This window comes from Onthophagus taurus, unplaced genomic scaffold, assembly GCF_036711975.1.
Source record: "Onthophagus taurus isolate NC unplaced genomic scaffold, IU_Otau_3.0 ScKx7SY_15, whole genome shotgun sequence".
Taxonomy (NCBI): Eukaryota; Metazoa; Arthropoda; class Insecta; order Coleoptera; family Scarabaeidae; genus Onthophagus; species Onthophagus taurus.
Window position 1 is genome coordinate 2,388,438 of NW_027248940.1, and position 22,953 is coordinate 2,411,390.

General features: G+C 37.2%; 1 protein-coding gene and 1 long non-coding RNA gene across 2 annotated transcripts; one reads left to right on the plus strand and one right to left on the minus strand.

Annotated features, from left to right (window-relative positions):
* Nucleotides 1-5,336: 5,336 nt before the first annotated feature.
* On the minus strand, nt 5,337-7,866 carry LOC139432418 (uncharacterized). Its single transcript, XR_011642213.1, has 2 exons — nt 7,545-7,866; nt 5,337-7,485 (listed from the first exon to the last, which is right to left on the minus strand). It is a non-coding gene; the product is annotated as an uncharacterized lncRNA (long non-coding RNA).
* A 2,467-nt stretch (nt 7,867-10,333) lies between these two features.
* Nucleotides 10,334-22,150, plus strand: LOC111422258 (putative serine protease K12H4.7). Its single transcript, XM_071200907.1, has 6 exons — nt 10,334-10,443; nt 10,509-10,649; nt 15,983-16,536; nt 16,591-16,850; nt 16,900-17,023; nt 21,825-22,150. Exons 1-6 carry the CDS (start codon nt 10,393-10,395, stop codon nt 22,099-22,101), a joined length of 1,407 nt encoding a protein of 468 aa, XP_071057008.1. The 5' UTR covers nt 10,334-10,392; the 3' UTR covers nt 22,102-22,150.
* Nucleotides 22,151-22,953: the final 803 nt, after the last annotated feature.

A 22,953-nucleotide genomic window follows, 5' to 3' on the forward strand; every position in this document is an offset into this window, starting at 1 on the left:
CTATAGGGCCTACATTTGCCGTCAACTCTTCTCTTTCGGTTTTCCATCTGTGGCAGTGGAACACTGTGTGTTCGGCGTCCATCCGCATATGGGCAAGCAGGGCTATGTACTTTTCCGATGTTGCAGAGGTATTTACAAAAATATCCGTGCCCCGTTAGGATTTGGGTAATGTAGTAATTGACTTCGCCGTGCTTTCGATCACGCCAAATCTGAATACGCGGGATCAGTCGAGCCGTCCACCTGCCTCGGGTTTCCTCGTCCCATAGCTTCTGCCATTTATCAAAGGTATGCATTCTAGCCTGCTTACGTGCTTGTATCGATTCCACTGCGTCTTTTGTTTCATATACCTCCTTTCTTTCCGCAGCTAGTAGGTCAAGGGGGGGTATGCTAGCGATTACAAGCACCGCAGGTCCTGACACTGTTCTATACGCAGATGTAATCCGCAGGGCACTTCTTCTTTGGACTGATATGAGACGTTTGCGGCTATCCTGCCTTAGATCATCGGTCCAGATTTCGCAGCCGTATAACATTATGGCATTTGAGACCTCCATAAGTAGTCTGCGCTTGGTCGCAGTCGGTCCGCCAACATTTCCCATTATGCGACTCAGCATTGTTGTAATTTTTGCCGCTCTATCGCAGGCACACCTCACATGATCTCGGAATGTTAGTCTATTGTCGAGCGTTACCCCCAAATATTTCAGGGCTTTCCAACTGACGATTTCGGTCTCTTGAACTTTGAAACCTATCTCCAGCGGTATGCGGCGTCCAGTAAGCAGGATGATTTCCGTTTTATCAGCCGCAAGGGTCAGACCGCGGTCCATCATCCAACAGCTTGTCCTTCTCATTACTCTGTTTATACTTCTCTGAGCCTCGGTTTCGTTCCGTGCCTGGATCACCGCAGCCAAATCGTCCGCGTAGCCCACAAGAAAAACTCCGTCAGGCATCTGCAGCCGCAGAATCCCGTCGTAGAAGACGTTCCACAGCACCGGGCCGAGGACGGACCCCTGCTCCACTCCGCATGTCATCCTCTTTGTTCTTGGGCCTTGTAGGGTATCGTAGGATAGAATCCTATTCGTGAAATAACTTCCCAGAATCCGCATCAGATAGTCCGGGGTTGCGAAGTTTCGTTCCAAGGCATGGAGGATCTCCTCCCAGCGCGCAGAGTTAAACGCGTTTCTAATGTTTAAGGTGATCAGTACTACGATGGGCCTAGAGTAATGGTTTTTTCGTTGAGCCTCCTTAAAAGTTTGGACTATTTCTTTGACGGCTCCTATCGCCGATCTGCCAGTGCGGAAGCCGTGCTGTCTGGTTGCTAGTCCGCCTGCGCTCTCTATTACATTATTTAATCTGCTCCGAAGCAGCCTTTCAAGCAGCTTCCCCGCGGTGTCCAGCATGCACAGGGGTCGGTATGCAGATGGACAAGATGGATCGCCTTTTCTTTTTTCGAATCAAAACCAATCTCTGTACCTTCCAGGCATCGGGGAAAGTACCCTCTTTAAGGCATGCGTTGCACATGTGTAGCATGACATCAGGGGATGTTGTAACGGCCACCTTAACGGCCTCCGGGCCTGGCGCCTTTCTATTCTTCATCGAAGTGCAAACCTTAACTAATTCCTCGTCGGTGAAAGGGGGAGCCTCGTTCGTGTTGAGAAGGGATGAAAAATTCTGCTTGGGTCGGTTTGGAAAGAGTGCGTTGACTATGGGTAACATCATCTCGGCGTCAAACACTACAGGTGCAGAAGCGTGACCGAGTTTTTTCACGGCCACCCTATAGCCCAGGCCCCATGGGTCGCGATTAACGTCTTCCCGCATCTCCTCCCACTTCTTCTTCTTGCTTTCCCAGATTGCGGCTTTTAGCAGCTTTTTGACACGTTTCAGCTCCTCCGTCTCTCGTGTTACATTTTGCGAGTCTCTGCGTTTATGCCTGGTAAGCTTTCTTCGACTGTGGAGACAGGCCTTGCGGAGTTCTGCTATCTCAGGCGTCCACCAGTACGTTGCTGGCTTTGAACGATGCTTTCTTTTTTTTGGCATAGAAGCCTCACATGCCTCTCTTAGCACATACATAGTTTTGGCTGCTATTTGGTCTGCAGAGCCGCTTGCTTGTAGAACGGCGTCCCGGTTTGCAGTTATAACGGCAGAGAGAGTAAGCACATTCATTTTTACAGCGTTCCATTTTATACAATTCCCCATATTTTTTATTACCGTTGATCGATGGTCGCCAACAACGAAGCTAATGTACTGGTGATCGCTACCTGTGTAATCTTCGAGCACTCTCCACTCATGGACGCGGCCCGCCAGGGTTTCCGATGCGAAGGTGAGATCCGGAATCGTCTGAGTATATCCCACTCTCCTGAAGGTGGTGGTGTTTCCGGCGTTTATTAGGATGAGGCCGGTTCTGGCCGCCAACTCGAGCACGCGTCGGCCCCTCGAATCTGTTCTGGTCGCGCACCATTCAGTCGCTTTTGAATTAAAATCGCCGGCCACAATAATTCTTCCACCGAGTTCGCGAATTGTGTCTTCGAGCAGATCTAGTTTCCTCTGGAATTCCAATATAGGTTCATTCGGGGTGAAGTAACAACTTATATACGTTGCATCCATCATTTGACCACATAATACTCGTAATAGTCACGTATGGTCGGATGAAAATCCCCATGCAACAATCGAAAACAACTTTCAACACAAGTTTTCGGTAAATGTGTGGTGTGGTATGATCAACGGTTATTTAATTGGCCCTTTCATTTTGGAGAATCGCCTCACAGGAAACCATTACCTAGAGTTTTTACAAAATGAATTAAATGATTTACTGCAGGATGTTCCTCTAAACTTTAGAAGACAAATGTACTTTCAACACGATGGAGCTCCGGCGCATTTCGCTCGTCAGGTCAAGCAAAATTTGGACGAAAGGTTTCCAGGGCGTTGGATTGGTCGTGGTGGTCCTATTAGTCGGCCTCCAAGATCTCCAGATTTCACAGTACTTGATTATTGTTTGTGGGGATGGTTCAAAAGTGAGGTATACAAAGTCAAAGTTGACACTAGGGATGCACTTCTTAGGCGCATTCTAAATGTTGCAGTTAATATTAAGGAAAATCATGCAGCAATTAGGAAAGCAACAAGAGCTTTTAGTAAACGAAGCCGGAAATGTTTAGGAGTTAATGGCGATATTTTCGAACAATTACTAAAATAACGCTGATGACCAATATTTAATGTTAATGTATAAGATTTTGTTTAATTGTAGTTATGCAATAAAAAAAAATAAAATAAAAGAAAATCGGATAACAACATATAAGTTTCAAACGTACAATATACTCCTAAAGTTTTGTCCGTTCCTTCCGACTCACACCTGTATACAGGGTGTCCCGTGAAGCGTACGGAGCGGCTGTATATCAACAACGGTAAGGCCTAGAGGTTTGGGAAAAAAATCTTTATAAGCAAAGTGGGCAAGAGAAATACCTGGAAATTATTTTGAAGTTCGTAATTCGACCGCTAGGGGGCGTAACTGCCATAGAGAAACATAAAATTCCCGCTATCTCAGAAAGTTAGACGATGAGCTATAACTTTGACAACATCATTTAGTAGCTTGGATAATACCGCATCGCTTTTGTTTTGCCATATTTCTCATATCTGTCATAATAAGGTAGGGGGAGGCCAATACGTTTTCAAATGTTTACATTTTAATATCTCCTGGACCGTTCTACCGATTTGAATATTTTTCATCTTGTTTGAAAGAGCATTTCATGCTCTTTTAAAAGATATTTTCAGTAAGACCGCTTGGTTTAAAACAAATAAGCTAGAGGGCGTTATCTGCAGCGGTTACATATTTTTGTGATTTTTGAAAAAAAGTTAAATGGAACGGTACTATTTACTTCACAGACCGTTAATCACCATAAAATTTGCTAAATATTAGTGAAAACCGCATCTCGATATCTCCATCCATTCTCGAATTATAAAAGAAAATGTTAAAAATTCGTATATCTTAATCGGATCAAGTTACCTTAGGAAACAAATAAGAGAGAACAAACATTTTATTATCTAGAACCTTCCTTCACACTTTATCCAAGCTTAGAACTGCTTCAAAACTACTTTCAAGGCGTGTTGAAAAGCCAACGGATCAATGAAACATCAACAATGATAATAAAACAAAATAAACCGAAACACTTAGAATAACTTAAATTTTTGGCAAAAATAGCTCACTAATGTTCGAAATGTCTTACATAAACCTCGATGCATTTATTTAATCTAGTTTCGACGAAAAAAAAGCGCTGCTAAGTCTCTTCCCTGGACACGTTTTTACTGGTATTTAGTGTTTTGTCATATTTTCCCTGGTTATTGGTTTTTCTTGAAAAGTCAGGTCGTTTAGTCTACCCAATAGATAAAGGGGTGAAAGCAATGTGGGTTTTGCTCGAACCAAGAATGCATATTATGCAAGTTTACATCAGCTTGTGGACAGATGCTTCATGCATCTATAGCATTTGTGATAAAAGGTTTGGATTTGCCCAAATCATATTTAAAAGTCAATGGTAATAGTTCAGTCTGTTATCATAATCGGTATCTGTTAAGGCCTGATGTAAAACAACGTGGTGGAGATATTATTCTCTTGAGAACTCTTGTGGACAATTGTTTTCGGAGTTCCCAGATTATGTGGGATCACATTGCGCACCAATATGATTTACAAATTCATAGAGACGTCTGAATGGGCTACACGTTGCCAGTTTTCCGTAATCGCTAAGTCAATCTTAAAAACACTTCTAGAGAAAAATGTCTTTCTTTGTCGTAATTGCATTGCACATTTTTGCCATGCAGTTGCATCGTATTCGAAACATTGAAAATAAATCATCATACGCTTCTGCGTTAGTAAATGACATGTTTACAGTTACCATGATAATGTGATTTGTTTTTCTCGATGAGGTAACTGGATCCGATTGATGGCACTCGAGTATCTAACATTTTCTTCTATAACTCGAGAACGGGTGGCGATATCGAGATACGGTTTTCACTAAAATTTAGCAAATTTTAAGGTGACTAAGGGTCTGTGAAGTAAATAGTATCGTTCCATTTAACTTTTCTTCAAAAATCACAAAAATATGTAATCGCTGCAGATAACGTCCTCTAGTTCATTTGTTTTAAAGCAGACGGTCTTACTGAAAATATCTTTAAAAAGAGCATAAAATGCTCTTTCAAACAACACCGAAAATATTCAAATCGGTTGAATGGTCTAGGACAGCGTTTCTCAACCTTTTCTGACCTGCTGACCTGTAGAATTTGTCCAAAAATTGCACGGACCGGTCAACTATTTTGAACAAAAAATTTCAATAGGTATTAATGAACTACTATTATAATATTTTTATTATCATTTATTTACAACAGTACGTCAATATAAAAATAAGTATTTATTATAATTTATAAATAAATAAATCTTTAACAAAAAACAGAAAATTAAAACAAAATCACATAATCATTGCATATAAACAAAATAAAAAATCAATCCTAAGTTTAGCAAAAAATTAAATGTCAATTTTTGTTTATTTGGCATTAATGTGACGATTGCTGCTGCTCCTCTTCAATTAACTTTTCAATTGTGGGCTCTAAATTAGTCGGGCTAAGTCGGAGTGGTGAAACAACCGAAAGCCGATTTCTAAACTTATTTTTTATAACAGTCATAGCTGAAAATCCCGTTTCACATAAATATGTTGTTGCGAAAGGGAGTAACATTTTCATCGCTTTTTCGTATAGAGATGGATATTCATTTCTCGTATTGACCCAAAATTTATCTAAAGCCATCCTTGAAAAATTTCTTTTCAACATTATGTCTGAGCTAATCTCCAGGACGGACTCATATTCTCTGTGAGTTAAATTTAATTGACTATTGTCATATGTTATGAAAGGGTTTGTTATCCACAAATTTTTTTCATATTTGGTGTTGTTAGATGGAAAATATCGTTCGAAACTACTATTTAAAGATTGTAAGTGGTGTGCAATAATAATGTTTAATTTTGCTAGGTTTAAATCATGTTGTGAATTAACAAAATCATAATAATTATTGAATATATCAATATTATTACTATTTATTTTATTCAACCAAAAGTTAATTTTTTTCTTAAACGCAGCTATTTTATTAAACAAATGAAACACATTTATCGCAGTTCCTTGTAAACTTAAATTTAATTCATTGATATATGAAAATATATCGCTTAAATATGCGAGTTTTGCAACCCATTCTATATCTGATAAATGTACTTTTAAAGGATTCTTTTTGTCAATTAAAAATATTTTGACTTCCGTTCTTAACTCAAAAAGCCTAGTTAAAATCCTACCTCGCGAAAGCCACCTTACTTCTGTGTGCAGCAATAATTGTTCATATTCTGCACCAATCTCTTGACAAAATATTGCAAATAACCTACTATTCAAATCGCCTTTTTTTATAAAATTTATAATTTTTATAGATTCCGCTAAAACCTCATTTAATTCGGTTGATAGACTTTTCGCTGCTAAATGCTGTCTGTGAATTATGCAGTGGGTAATTAGGAAATCAGAATTAGCTACTTCCTGAATTCTTTTCGTAACACCACAATGTTTGCCAATCATACTAGCCGCCCCATCAGTACATACACCAACACAGTTTTTCCATTCTAAAGAGTGTTTAATAATATAAGCATTGAGTGCGTTAAAAATTTCAGAACTTGTGTATGAAACCAATTCGATACAACACAGTAATTCTTCTTTTATTTCTCTAAAGACAAAATCAACGTATCTAACATAACAAATTAATATGGCCTTTTTAGCAATGTCGCACGACTCATCAATTTGATTGAATTGCAAAAAAAATTGATTCCTTTATCTTATGAATTAATTGAGACTCCACATTCTCTGATATTTTTTCAATTCTTCTTCTTATGGTATCATTAGATAAGGGAATTGTTTTAATTTTGTCAGCAGCGGAGGGTCCAAACATTTCTGAACAAACGTCTATTAATACTGGTTTTATTAAATTTTCTCCAGTGGTAAATGATTTTTTGGTTTTAGCAATCCGAAGAGCAACTAGGTATGAGCATTTCAGTAGTGACTTATTTTGAACAAAGTTTTGCTTAAATGCCTTTGCTTGTAATCCTAACTCTTGTTTCCTTCGTTCAAAATATTCACATGGTTTATTTTCCAACTCGGAATGTTTAGATTTCAAATGTCGTAACATTTTTGATGGTTTCATAGCATCATTTACAAAGACTTCATGACAAATGATACACATCGGACGTACATCTTCGTCCGTAGATTTGGGCCAAAGAATAAAACCATATTTTAAATATTCCTGATTGTAGTGTCTGATAAAAGGTTTTCTCTTCTTTTCTGGTGGACAACCAAGTTCTGTTTCGGTGACTTTTTCTTGAGACGCTGAACTAGTATTTAAAAAATTTAATAGCGTTCCTAGTTTACGGTTCATGTTATTAACCACTTAACCTCAAAGTACGAGCAGAAGAATCAAAGAAATAAGTGCTAAAAAATGTGTTTTTGCTAGTGCCTGTATAAATTATAAAAATTATTAATAAACTTACTTGTATTCAAATAAATGCCATCACACCCTGATTACACGACTCCGATACTTAAACAAATTACAACCATAAGCACATCTTTTACCATACATGTTCGAACATTCCCGAACAATCCCGAACATCGCATTATAGTTTTGTTCGTTGAGCCGATCGTAAACGGTTTAATGTTGTGCTAATTGTAAATTATGTAAAATGAAATGATATTATTTTTTGAATAATAATAATATCTTAAAAAAAATTTTTAACTTGGGCGGATAAAAATTGTCCACGGACCGGTTAAATTTCTCTGCGGACCGGTGCCGGTCCGCCGGACCAACAGTTGAGAATTGCTGTTCTAACAGTTTTAACTAACCTTTTATTATCTTTTTATATTGACAACTAATAAATAATAATGTTCACTTGTTTTATATGTAACTACTCGTAAAACCTTAACGCACTCTTGATTGCTTTAATTGCTTGATTGGGATTGCTTCATGATATAACATTTCAACACTCCCCCTCAAGGCCAATCATAGTTATAAACTTTTCTAATTTGGGTTTTGGTAACGGCTTTGTTAGCACGTCGGCAATCATTTCTTCTGTTTGACAATATTTTAAATTGATAACGTTATCTTCCAAAGCTTTTCTTATGAAATGATATTTTATATCTATGTGTTTAGTCCTACTATGATAAACGTTGTTTTTTGCCAACTTTTGACAACTTTGATTATCATTGTAAAGGACGATTGGTTTTTTTGAATTGAATTTTAATTCCGATAAGAATTTTTTCTCATACAGTGCTTCTTTAGCCGCTTCAGTAAGGCTCATGTATTCGGCTTCTGTGCTTGATAAAGCAACAGTACTTTGTTTTTAGGCACCCACGAGATTGCTGCATTTGCCATTTTAAACAGATAGCCAGTATAGGAGCGCCTATCATCTATAGATGATCCCCAATCTGCATCTGCATAACATTCCATTTCTTTCCCTGACGTTCTATAAGTTAGTTCCAAATTTATTGTTCCTTTTAAATACCTTAACACTCTTTTTGCGGCAATCCAATGACTCTCTTAACGCTAAATGTAATATCTGGTCTTGTACCAATTGATGCATACATTAAACTTCCGATCAGATTTTGATATGGATACTTTTTCATTATTTCTTCGTTTTTTACTTCAGGTTTTTGTAATTTTGCATTTGGGTCCATTGGTGTACTGACTGGTTTTGAGTTTTCCATACCAAATCGCTGTAGAATATCTTTACTTGCTTTTTCTTTTCTTCTTCATTTATCATTGCTTTTGATTCATTAATATATAATGTTGAACTATTATATTGTTTGAAGACTTTCTTCTTTTGATTAAAATAACAATCTATTGATTTATGTCCTATTTTTCCACAAATATGACATTTAAATTTGAACATTTCATTTTTAAATTTATTTTCATTTGGTTTTTGAAAATATCCTCTATTAAATGTTTTTGGTTTATTAACATATAATACATTTCCTTCGGTTTGTTTATTTTCTCTTTCTTCTCTTGCTTCATATTCTTCCAGTATCTTAATTCGCAGTACCTCAGGTTTTGGTAGATCGTCTCTGGTTTCAATGGCAATACGGAAATTTTCGAATTTTTCTGGCAAACTATATAACATGATTATTGTAAGTAGATCTTCGTTAATTTCTAAATTCATTTCTTTTAGTTTGTCTACAGTATCAAAGAAATTATTTAAATATTCATTTATATTTTCTCCGTCTTTCATTTTTGATAACGTCAATTTTTTTAATAGAAATGCCTTTTTAGCCGGTCCGCTTGATTGATGTATTGTTTCTAGTTTCTTCCATACTTCATACGATGTTAAACAATGTTTTATTTGTTTTAATTCTGTAGGGTCCATAGACAGTATTAAGTCTGATCGTGCTTTACTGTCCTTTATTTCCCATTCTCTAATTTTTTTGATTGATTCATCATTTTCCGCTATTAAAGTTGGTTTTTTAATGTTCCATTTACATACTCCCATGCGTCATTTTTAATTAATATGGCTTCCATTTGCAACTTCCATGTTTCCCAATTATTCTTTTTAAGAGGATCAATTTTAAAACTTGTAGACATTTTTTTAATTTATTTTAGTTTGTCTTCTTATAAAGGTTTATTTTTATTACTGTTTTATACCTGGGCCCATAACCTATTAAAATTATGCGTGATATGTTCTAACAGTTTTAACAAACCTTTTATTATCTTTTTATATTGACAACTAATAAATAATAATGTTCACTTGTTTTATATGTAACTACTCGTAAAACCTTAACGCACTCTTGATTGCTTTAATTGCTTGATTGGGATTGCTTCATGATATAACATTTCAACAGAAGATATAGTCGAATTTATAAATCAAAAGTAACACGAAACCAAGCGACCTTGAATTAATTAACCTTAATTCTTTTCACAACAATCAGGTGAAAAATCAGATTAACATATTGCATAGAAAAGTGTAAAAATTGAGATTACGGAATTATGTTGAGCCTGGATTTCCCACAAATAACATTTTAACTATGTCTAACAACTAGCGTCAACTTTACGTAAATAGAAACCGTCAACAAAGTTTTTTTCTTATTTATTTATAAATAGTAGTTATTATTATTATTGATAAAATCTTATTATTCCCAATCTGATCTTTATTTAAAAAAATGGGGTGAAGTACCAACCTTTTTAATAACTCGATTATTTCGTAATCTCCCTGTACACGATAAAAATAAATACAGAAAAATACTCGAAAATGAAGTACTTTAATTATATCAAAACGCGATTGTATCAAAAGATATTCAACAATTTGAATTCATCACGAGTTTTTGTTCCAAACGATTTACTTTGTTTAAAGAATGAAGTCGTTTGGGTTTGTTGTGCTTTTAATAGCCATTCATTTGGTTAATGTAAGTTCTATAATAATTAATTACGTTGTTTTTACTAATTAATTGTGTTTTAATTAAATTTAAAGTCTCAACACTTTTTGAAATCCCTCAAACATGGTCCACCGAAACAAACCGTTTTTAAGAAAGAATCCAAAGAAGCCGTTTGGGACACGATCTCTCAACGAGTCGACCATTTCAATCCGATAGATCTCAGAAAATTTGAAATGGTAATTTCTTTTTCATTAATTAGTACTTTTTTTAAAATCATATTTAAAAAATTAATTTTATTCGATAAATAAACAGATTGTTGTGTGTACCTCAATTTAAGTTTTTAATCGAAAAGTTAATATAGACGATCTCATTTTTGAGAATTCTAATTAATTTCGATGCAAAATTCGAAGCGGTTTTGAATAATTTACAACGAAATTATATTGATAAAACCTTATTCTTTATATATATCTAATCTGGATGGTGGAAGATTTTATTTATTCGGAAAAACGTTGTTATTTTTGCGATTCTGCTTGCAATAGACTAAGTAGTGCATGAAGAACATTATGCTGAATATTACTCACTGTTTGTAGGAGCATAAATACTTCTGGCAGAAAACTTTATGCTGTTTGCAAAAGACTACATGCTGCTTTCGGAAGAATAGTAAAACCTTACTCTCATTGCTTGGGTGTCTTCAAAAACACTAAATAAAAACTTGTGGACTGTATACAAACTGGAAACTTTATTGAGTAAAGAAATCAATACGTAATTAATTTAATCTTAAAATACAACTGTCTTCGCCAGTGGCCGAATTGCTACTCTGTTCTAACGGTTCTTTCCACCCAAGTCGACCCTACGCGTCCCGCCGTCGCCCTAAACTCGACGCCAATGTCCATGTGGGCGATGAGATCATCACAACACAAAACTTTAACGTACATGCCCCCAGCCTTAAACGACTTGAGTCGTTTAACTATTCTTGTTCAATTGGAAGAGGACACAATTTGTTGCACGGACGCAGCACAATACCCGTCACTGTTTTCACCTCTGCCACTCGATGCACCCCATCTCTACCAGGAATGAGCCTGACGATGCGACCCAATCGCCAATCCAAAGGAGCAGTCCCGTCACTCTTAAGCAGAACCAAAGCCCCCTGTTGTATCTGGGAATCGTTGCCTCCCCATTTAGTTCGTTGCTGAAGTTGATCCAGAAAATCCCGCTTCCATCTTGACCAGAAATGTTGTCGGTATTGCTCTACTTGCTGATAAATCGTGAGCCTGTTTTGAGAAATATTCTGCAAGTCAGCCTCCAAGGTGGAAGTCAATGGACGATCATTCGGAAGGGGAGTGAGAGGACGCGAGTTAAGGATTGCTTCTATTTGCACGAGTAAAGTAGTAAACTCCTCAAACGTTAAGTGATTATTATTTAAAACTCTCTTTAAATGGTGTTTGGTCGATTTCACACCCGCTTCCCACAAACCTCCAAAATTTGGTGCGTATGGTGGTCCGAAATGCCAATTAATACCTTGATCATTTGTAAAAGTTTCTATCTCATCAATGTTCGCCTTAACTAAATTCGTTAATTCTTTCAATTCTCCTTGAGCACCAACGAAGTTGGTCCCATTATCAGAATAAATATGCAAAGGTTTACCTCTGCGCGCAACGAATCTTTTTAAAGCCAATAAAAAATTATTTGTCGTAAGGTCACTAACTAGTTCCAAGTGAATGCATTTTGTTGCAAAACATATAAATAAGCTAACATAGGCTTTTCGTAACTTGGAACCACGTCCCCTTTTTTCTCTTATCATAAAAGACCCGCGTAGTCGATGCCCGTTATGTAGAATGGAAAAGCTGCGATCGTTCTTGTCTTTGGTAAATTTCCCATAACAGGTTGGACAGCTTTTGCTCTGAATCTATGACATTTGATACATTCACGCACCACCTGCTTTGCAATATTAGGTCCAGAAATTGGCCAAAATTTCTCTCTTACAGAATAAAGTAGTTGTTGAGGACCAACATGAAGTAATTTTTTATGTTCACGAATAAACAGTAGTTTTGTTAACCAATGTCTTGCTGGTAATATAATTGGATGTCGCTTATCATACTCCAAATTTGCATACGTCAAACGCCCTCCAACACGCAGTAAACCAATTTTATCCACAAAAGGATTTAAACTCAGCAACTTGTGATGTTTTTCCAACGATTTCCCTTAAATCAGCATACCGATTTCTTGCCCAAAGGCCTCAGCTTGAGTAATCTTTATCAAAATTACCATCGCTTGTTCCAATTCTTCTAAGGTAAGTACACCTGTTATTCTTTTTTCTTTAGCCACTTTACAATTGGTTATAAAGCGCTGTAAGTATGCAACACATCCCTGTAATCGGTTCAGATTAGAAAATCTTTCAAACGGGAATTCAAATGATTCAACAACCGAAGTAACACATGACTTAATTTCAGGTAATGTATTTGTAGCATAATCTTTGTGTTTTTTATGCCTGACAGTTTCAGGCTGTAACAACCATTCAGGACCGTGCCACCAAAGAAATGCATCCTTTAGAGCTACCGGTACATAACGCCACGCTAACACGTCAGTTTTCTCTTGAATATCCGCAACTCTGTTTCGTACGAATGGCTTCAAAATACTTGTCGAAGCATTTATCCATCCCAACACAACTTGCGAATCCGTCCAATATGTACAACATTTGATCTGCAATCTTAAGGACTCAATTACTTTTTGTGCCAACTTTGCTGAGACGTAGGCTGCACACAATTCTAATCGGGGTATAGTCATCGATTTAATTGGAGCCACTTTTCCTTTAGCGCATAAAAGTTTGCACCTTTTGTTTCCTTTCCCATCTATCGACAACAAATACGCACATGCCCCATATGCAACTTCAGATGCATCTGAAAACACATGTAGTTCGACAACTTTGCTTTCGAGTAACATTACATGTCGTTGGATTCTTAGCTTATTCAAAACAGATACGTCTGACATCAATCTATTCCATTGTCTGTGCAACTCTTCAGAGACCGGTTGATCCCATTCTAGCCTTTCTCGCCACAATTTTTGTAACATAATCTTTGCCAAAATGGTACATGGATTGAGCAATCCCAAAGGATCAAATATTTTTGCTGTATATGACAGCATTAAACGTTTTGTAACAGTATTTTTCGATTCACATTCTATTTTATAAAGTAAAACATCTTCAAAACTTGACCACATCAATCCCAAAGTTGACTTACATTCGTCTCCTCCCAATACCAAATTTGTTCGCTCTTGTTCTGATTTATCAGCCTCTAGCGCTTCCAAAAGGTCTTTTGAATTGGATCTCCATTTCCGGAGCGGAAAACAACCTGACATTAGGATCTTGGATATGCGTCTACGCAAAAATAAACCCTTTTCATCGGTTTCACAACCACTCAACAGATCATCCACATAGAAATCTCTCGCTATTATTTCCGACAACTCTGGTGCCGCTGCCTTACACTCTTCTGACAATTCTTTCAAACAGCGTATTGCCAGGAATGGTGCCGATGCCGTACCATAAGTAACCGTTTTCAAAGTATAAGTAACAGCTCATGATCAGGACCAGCACGCCAAAGAATTCTTTGCAAGTTTCGCTGCTGTGGTTCGACTTCTATTTGGCGGTACATCTTTTCAACATCCGCTGTAAATACAACCGTATGTTGACGAAATCTTAACAAAACATAACTCATCCTGGATTACTGGCCCTACCATTTGTATGTCATTGAAGGACTGGCCGCTTGAGGTCTTTGCTGAGACATCAAAGACAACTCGTAATTTTGTGGTTGTACTGTCTTCCTTAAGTACCCCGGGATGAGGCAAATAATACGCCAATTCTACGTCACCTTTTTCTAAGCATCGTTCCATGTGTCCAAGTTTTTCGTATTCATGTATGCAATCTGAATACATACCTCGCAATGTTTCATTCTTTTGAAGTTTGTTTTCAAGTGCCCGAAATCGCTTTTCTGCATAGTGCCTCGATTCTCCAAGATCTCTTCTCAGTGGTATTTGCACCTGAAAACGCCCATCTTCTAAACGCGTTCTTGTTTTTTGAAAAATGTCTTCACACTTTTGATCTTCTTTAGACCATGGTTTTCTTACGGGAACCTCCTCCACTTGAAAAAACCGCTCAAGCTGGTCTTGAATCTCTCCGTAACTAACATTTTTACTAAAGTTACATCTTAACTTATTACCTTTTTGAGAATGTTGCCATTTTCCAGCAACAACCCATCCAAATGCAGTATTCTGAAGAATTGGTTTATTCAGACCTATTTATTCAGGCTGGTTTATTCAGGCATATCTACTTGTCTAGCTCTTCCAAAATTCAAATCCGCTAAGATGATGTTTTTTGGAATGTTTAATTCGGAAACATTTATTGCACTTGCGGGCAAGATACCTGTTATCTCAGCAATCACCAAACATGTTAAATTGAGATGAAAATTGGAAAATCGAGATGTTATCTCTACATTTGTTTTCTTTTTTATTTGATTTACATAATTACTCAAACCACTAACCATAACTTGTACATCTGACAGTTTTAGATCTAATTTCCTACACACACTTTCAGAAATGAAACTCGATTGTGACCCTGAATCCAACAGAGCCCTCACCGCATACACCTTATCATCAGAATCATCAGAAACTGACATTTTTACTTGTGCAAGAAACAGTCGAATGTTCTTTATCTTTATGAATTAACGTATGATGCTTCCCTTTACATTTTTTGCATGATAATATAGCTTACAGTATTTCATCATGTGACCCGCTCGCAAACAGTTGTGACACAAACGATATTTGTGGCACGATTCAAGACGTTCGGACATAGAAAGATTTTTAAACTTCTCACACTCATGAAGTTTGTGCTCTTTACTATAAAGAATACATTTTCTCCTCTCATAAACATTGTCATTTTCCGAATTCATAGCTACTAAAGCCTTTGTTTTACCATAAACCTCTTTCTCCCTTTTCCCCTCTTGTCTATTAACGTCAAGTTTCTCGATTATATCCGCACGATTTCTCAAAAATTCAAACCAGTCCTCTAAACTAACCGTAATTCGCGATGTTTTATGCTCCTCCCACTTTGCTAATGTTAAATCGTCTAAACCCTTTGATATTAAATGAATTATCAATGTATCCCAATATTCCGTTTTTTGTCCCAGAATGTCCAATGCCCTTAAATGTTTTCCCACTGTATCTATGAGCTGTCTTATTTTCACCGAAGAACCGGAGTACTTGTTCACATTGCAAACGCGAGCTAAATGGAAGAAGAATGGAAATAATGCTAACCAAAGGGTTTGATGTGGGAATTTAGTACTCTTGAGAGAGGAAAACGTTGCTCCACAGTGTTGGTATGAAACATACATCCTGGAAAAGATGGTGTCATTCGAGTTGTCTTTACTTAAAATTAACATGCGATATCTATGTAACTATTAAGTTTTTAACAAAACATTGTTAAGAAAATGCTTTCAGTTTTACCTCCTTATGTTATAAATCACCCTGTATATCTTTATTCTAATTAATTTGATTTAATTACATTTTTCTCTTTTTATAGAGATACCTACACAACGACCAATTCTACAAACCCGGTGGTCCATTGTTCATCTTTTTGGGTGGCGTATGGAATCTGGACGAACGTTACGTCCGAACCGGGCAAATGTTCGACATGGCCAACGAACACAACGGTTACATGTTCTATACCGAACATCGTTACTACGGAAGAAGTCAACCGGTCTCGGATTTTACCACTGAAAACTTAAAATACCTCAGCTTGGACCAAGCGATCGCCGACGTCGCCTATTTTATCAAACACCAAAAATCGCACATAGAAGGAGCCGAAAACAGCAAGGTCGTCGTCGTTGGTAGCTGGTACTCAGCTACAATGGCCACGTGGATTCGCAAAAAATATCCCCATCTCGTCGATGCAGCTTTAGCTTCGAGCGCACCGCTTTTAGCCCAAGCTGATTTTATTGGGTATTTCCAAGTTGTTGCTGATACTTTTAGGTTATCAAGTGATGAATGTATGGATACTGTTACGGAAGGGATTCGAATGTTGGAGGGAAGTTTGGATAGCGTGGATGGGTTGGAGAATATGTCTTCGATGTTTGGGTAAATTAATTAATTCGAGTTAATTAAAAAAAATTAATGAATTAATTTTTGTAGTACTTGCGACCCAATTGATGTTTCAGAACCGGAACGTTCTTATTTCTTTAGAAATTTAGCAAACCCCTTCGTTTATGATACCCAATATGCGCAACCAGGCGATATTGATGAAGCTTGTAAATCAATCTTAAGCACCAGCGGTTCCGCAGTCGAGAAATTAGCTGGTTATATTCGCAGCTTCTTCGGAGACGCTTGCATAGCTAATTTCCAATTCTATGTTGATTACTACAAAAACACCACTATTAATTACGTTGATCCGAGTAAGATTTAATTTTAACTTTAGATTCTTAATTGAGGCAAAATTTTTAGTGCGGCAGTGGTTTTACCAATCTTGCACCGAATACGGCTTCTTCCAAACTGGGAATCAAACCACGCGGCCATTCGGCGACTTTTGGCTCCAAATGTACATCGATATGTGTCAAGAATTATTTGGGTAATAATTAAAATTTGGGATAATCAAGAATTATGCTTAATATACACTGTTGGAAATAATTCACGAGCACACCCTGTATAATCTGAACGCGTGAAGATAAGTCCATAATGTTTGCGGAGCACAAAGGTTTACTGTAGACGAGTTTATTCAGGGAGTTTCGAGTTGTTCCGTCACAGCATTGTTGTCTGAGCCACCCTTCCAAGTGGCACATTCCGTCGCTATGGAGACCGAAGTGGATGGAAAATACCGGTCGTTTTTAGTGTGGTGTGAGAAACCACATTGTTATCGTACTCTGTGCGCAAAGGATGGGCGATCGCGTTACTTAAGCGAGTTTGAGCGAGGAATGTTTGTGGGTATGCACATTGAGGGTGTATCGTTCTGTGAAATTGCGCGTCGTCTCGAGCGATCGTTATCGGCATTGCAATGGGCATGTCGAGAATGATCTGAGGTAGGACATAGGTACCTTCAGCCGCGGCCCCAGCACACGAGGATCGCGCTCTTGTGCTCAGCACTTTAGCGTCGTGTGTGTCCTCCTCAAGACAACTTGGAGCTGTTTTGCCACCGGCATGAGAAGGCGCACTCACTACGCGAACTGTCCGCCGTACAGGTCGCGTAGTTCGGTAGATAGTGGACTGCGAGCTCGTCTTGCGATTCAGCGGATTCCAGGAACACCCGAGCATCGCAGCATACGTCACGAGTGGGTCGACGATAGGCATTAGTAGGTTGCCGAGTAGAGGGACATTTTGTTTTCCGACGAATCAAGATTCGAATTGAGCACCGGTGATGCGCGAATTTTAGTTCGTCGGAGCCATGGTGATCGTCTACTCGAGCAGTATGTGCAAGAACGCCCTATCCACCGACAACCGAGCATTATGGTATGGGGTGCGATTACATATGGTGGACGTACACGTCTGCTGCGTGTATAGCAGACCATGACGGGTCAACGATACGTAGATGAGGTGCTACGGTCCGTTGTGCTTCCCTACGTTCGGCGGCTCCCAGATCTGCTATACATGCACGACAACGTACAACAGCACATCGGGCGTGTTGTACAGACCTTTGTGGAAGAGCACCATATAATAATAATAATAATAATGCCTTTATTAATAAGTCGCAAAAAAAAGGAAAGAAAACAATAATACACTCTTAGAAAATAGACTTATTTTCTGGACGAAGTTCAGTTTGGTTATTAACCAACTGCTCTTCCACTTAATCCAGAATATATAGAAAATATATATATAAAGCAAAAATGAGAATGTTTTTAACAATACTAATAAACAAAATGAAAAAAAAAAACAAAATAACAAAATACGACGACATGCCAGTATAAAGCGATACATTAATAATAACTCAGAATATAATAAAAAAAAAATCATGATGACTCAAGCAGGAGGGAGGATTTTAATTTACTCTTGAATGAAATACAGTTCAATCCTATAAGGTTCATAGGTAGATCATTGTACGTTTTAGCTATCTGGTAGGAAAAGGATCGGTGCGAGGTACCGTCAATACATCTTTCCTCCTTATATTAACGTTATGGACATCGCTTCTGAAAGATAGGCGTTGCAGCAAGTAAGGAGGCCGCTGACTTTTAATAATTTTATAATAAACGCAAGTTGCATGCAGTTTACGTCTGTTTTTCATGTTCAACCACCCAGTCTCTGCCAACTTATGACTAATATGGTCATATTTACGAATTCCGTAAATAAACCTCAGACAACCGTTCTGAAGGTTCTGGATACGACGCCCACTCGCCTCCGTTAAATTTGGACCATAAACAACGTCGCAGTGATTTAATTTGCTTAGAACCACAGCATAATTTTTAATTTTTTACTTAAGACATCCCTATGGGCATACAAGAGACGCAGGGCGCCATACCCACCCCTCAAGCACCTGGCCACATGCTCCTCAAACCTCAACTGATGATCCAATGTGACTCCTAAAATTTTTATATCATCAGAAACAGTAAGAGGTTCGCCATCCACCACCAATTGACCGGATATCAAAGGCTTAATCGCTCTCCTTGTGACACTACCGCAAAACAGTAGACTTAAATGGATTTAGCACAAGTTCATGGCGTTTCGCAACATCAGAAAATAATGCTATATCTGAGTTAAATTTTATGCAGGCATCAACCCAATTATTTGGATTAAAATTCAGCAGAAGCTGTGTATCGTCTGCATACAAGTGAATCTGCGAATGCTCGAGAACCTGGTCAAAATCAGATGTATAAATAGAGAACAATAGTGGCCCCAAAATGGACCCCTGAGGGCCTCCACGAGTAACAGACAGAGCGCTCGACACTTGACTATTAATCTGCACAACCTGAGACCTGTCCGACAAAAATGACTTTATCAAAATTGCAGCTTGATTTCCAAGACCAAAATAATTAAGTTTAGATGCAAGTATATTATGATTTATTGTATCAAATGCTTTGGTGAAGTCCAACGATAACAAAAGTGCGGCTTGCCCGGCCTCTCTAGGAGCAAATACATCATCAGTAAGGTTCAATAAAGCTGTTGCGCAGCTGAAACCCGAACGAAACCCAGATTGTTGATCTGGCAGTATACTATACCCTTCGCAGTGTGCTCTAAGTTGCTTTTCCAAGACTCTCTCTAAAATTTTTGACATTACTGGGAGGATACTTATCGGTCTAAAATCCCTTAGGGCAGAAGGGGAAGATACTTTAGGTAATGCAATTACTTCAGCCATTTTCCAGGCATCCGGAAAAACTGATTGATGAACAGCAGCGTTTATTACGTGAGTAATATAAGGAATGAGAAAAGGGGTACACAAGTCAATCATCCAAATTGAGATACCATCAGAACCCACCGCTGCAGTTTTAATGTTATTAATTATTATAGATACTTCATGTTCATCAACAGGCATAAAAGCTTGCATTATCTGCACTCTAGGGTTTACATTATTTTGATAAAATATGGGTAATTCGGGATCAGTCTCGATATAAAGTGAAGAATCACCGTGAACAAAATAATTATTTAAATCGTTTGGAAGAAAAATGTTAGGCACTTTGTTATCGATTTTTTTATTTATATTTAGAAGTTTAATCTTTCTCCAAAGAGCCTTTGGAACTTTACTACGTAAGGCGTAATCATAGTATGCCTTCTTTTCAGTTGATGTTACCAGATTGCGATGCAACTTGTATGAAACTCAGTCTTGAGTTAGCTTAGACTTTTTGAATTTTTTAAGCGCATCATCTCGAATAGACATTAGTAGTTTAGTATTATCTGTTAGCCAGGGACTGGGAGGCTTTGTAAACCGTCTAGTTTTTAAAGGTGCGTGCAAATCCATCAGAGTAAGTAAACAATTATTGAAAAAAGGTATTTTATCATTCACATTTTCCTGATCATATATGTTTCTCCACGGAATTGATTTCAGATCGTTCAAGAATTGTGGATAATTAATGTTTTTCACATTCCTGTATGTACGATAAATTGCAGCAGGCCTACCGATATCAAATGCCAGCTCACACTTTACTAGTTCATGATCAGATATATTAGGTACATTTACAACATCAATACTAGTAAACAGCTTATCATTTGTTGTAAAAACTGGATCGAGTAAAGTTTGCGAATTTTGTGTAATTCTTGTGGGTGACTAACTGAGATAAGCCAATAGAAGTCGCAAATGAGTGAAGAAGTGTTGTTGAGGGAGAATCAAGCTTAAGAAGATCAACATTAACATCGCCCACGATAATTGTCGAGTGAGATGTAACAATACTCTCACAAAGGGTACTCTCCAGTGTTTCGATAAAAAGAGGAAGATTAAAATTAGGGGGCCTATAAACCACTCCAAAAGTAATACAGAGTTTTTTTCCTGCATCAACGGTAAAAAATAGTTGCTCAATAGAGCAGGAACTGTTTAGAAGCTGAAATCGTATTGAGCTTCTTATGTACACAGCAACACATATACGAATGCTTCCATGGCTAGCTCGGTTTCCGCATCTGAATCCGATCGAACATGTTTGGGACATGACTGGTCGGAGACTTTTACGTTATCCGGCTTCCTTGGCTAACGTTGAGGAGCTATGGAGGTGAGTTGAGGTGGCATGGTTGGCCATCCCTCTCGCTACAATACAGCGATTTATAGACTCCATGCCACGTCGTGTAGCGATGGTACGCGAAGCTCACGGGGGATACTCTCGCTATTGATGTTTCTGCTCCCAGCAGAGTTATGCCGCTCTCCATGTGAGAGTAAGTTACACTACTTTAGTACTACTTCCATACCAAATTTTATTGCGCTAGACACACGCGTTCAGATTATACAGGGTGTGCTCGTGAATTATTTCCAACAGTGTATTTTTTCGTACTATTCAGAGGGAAATGAAGAAGACTATGTTACTATTAGGGCACGGAACTTTTGTAACAAATATATGATTTCCCCCCTCCACTTGTTGTGGCCACTCAGTGACGACTCTAAAAAACAAGCCACTGAGAACAAGTGGAGGGGGGAAATCGTATCGTTTTGTTACAAAAGTTCCGTGCACTAGTTATTATACATCGCTATCTAGCAAAAATATTAAAAAAATGTTTCAAATAAACGTTGTTGTTGATTTAATTCTAAACTAATTTTATTTGAAACTTTTTTTAATAAAATCAATATTTATTAAGATAACCTCAAAAATATGAATTCGTAAGTTAAAGCGCCACCTGGTGGAGATATCGAATCTTTGCTATAACAAAAACTATTTCAAATCGTATTCTAAATAAACATTATTCGAAATATTTTTTGATAAAAACAATAATTATTCAGATGTGGCTAAAATCTTCGTTGTTTTTAGAATTGGGGAGGAAATTTTGAACACGGGGATTAAACGCACGAATTTGTTCTACGGCGCCCTCGAACCGGAAGTAACGAGGGTGGTGTCTGTCCACGGGACCGCCGATCCTTGGCATGTGTTGGGAGTTCTTGAGGATATCAACGAAGATGCGCCCGTAATCGTCGTGGAGGGCACCTCGCATTCCGCCGATCTCTCCTCGATCAGCGACAACGATTTGCCACAATTGCGCGAGGCTAAATTGAGAGTGCAACAGTACATTCGTCAATGGATTAGTTAATTAAAGTTTAACTGTAAAAATATTATTAAAAGCAACGATTAAATCAAAATTGGTTTTATTTACATCATATAACAAATAAAAGCTTAAATTGTTATCTTTCAAATGAAGTAAGTACCTATAATAACATATTTCGAAATGATAAAGTTTGTTAGAAAAGAATTTTTAAAAATCATCATAGCAAGAATACTGGGTATTCCAGACACAACTACCAAAGTTAATGGAATTGTTAAAAGTCTTATTGTAAAAGGATGTTGGATTAACGATATTAATTTAATGTAATGTTTAAAAAATCACTTCCGGTTTAGTTTTAGGAATAAAGAAATGATTAATATCTTAAATTATTGCTTAAATGTCTTCTTAAAATGATATGTCATGAGGTATATGTTCACAATGAAAATAACGAGGAAAAATGATCTATAAGAAATTGTAAATTTTAATAAATACTGTTTAAAGTTAGTTTTTAATAAATCGCTTCTCCTGTATTTTTGAGAGAATACAGATGAGTTATATCGCAAATGAAAGCTTAAATTGTTCTTTTTAAAATGATGTATGATAAGATATTTCGAAATGATAACATTTGTTAGAAAAAAATTTTTAAAAATCATGTTGTAAACAAATTTTGAATTAATTTAATGTAAAGTTTAAAAAATCACTTCCGGTTTATTCTTAGGAATAGAGAAATGATTTATATCTTAAATTATAGCTTAAAATGTCTTCTTTAAGATGATGTATCATGAGGTATATGTTAATGATGGAAATAAGGAGGAAAAATGATCTATAAGAAATTATAAATTTTAATAAATATTGATTAAAGTCAATTTTAAAAAAATCGCTTCTCCTGCATTTTCGGGA

Bases quoted from the DNA above. Each gene is read 5' to 3' on its own strand.
- LOC111422258 (XM_071200907.1), top strand. From the start codon at position 10,393: ATGAAGTCGTTTGGGTTTGTTGTGCTTTTAATAGCCATTCATTTGGTT. The intron at 10,650-15,982 runs GTAATTTCTTTT...CTCTTTTTATAG, and splicing joins ATCTCAGAAAATTTGAAATG to AGATACCTACACAACGACCA. The intron at 16,537-16,590 runs GTAAATTAATTA...TAATTTTTGTAG, and splicing joins AATATGTCTTCGATGTTTGG to TACTTGCGACCCAATTGATG.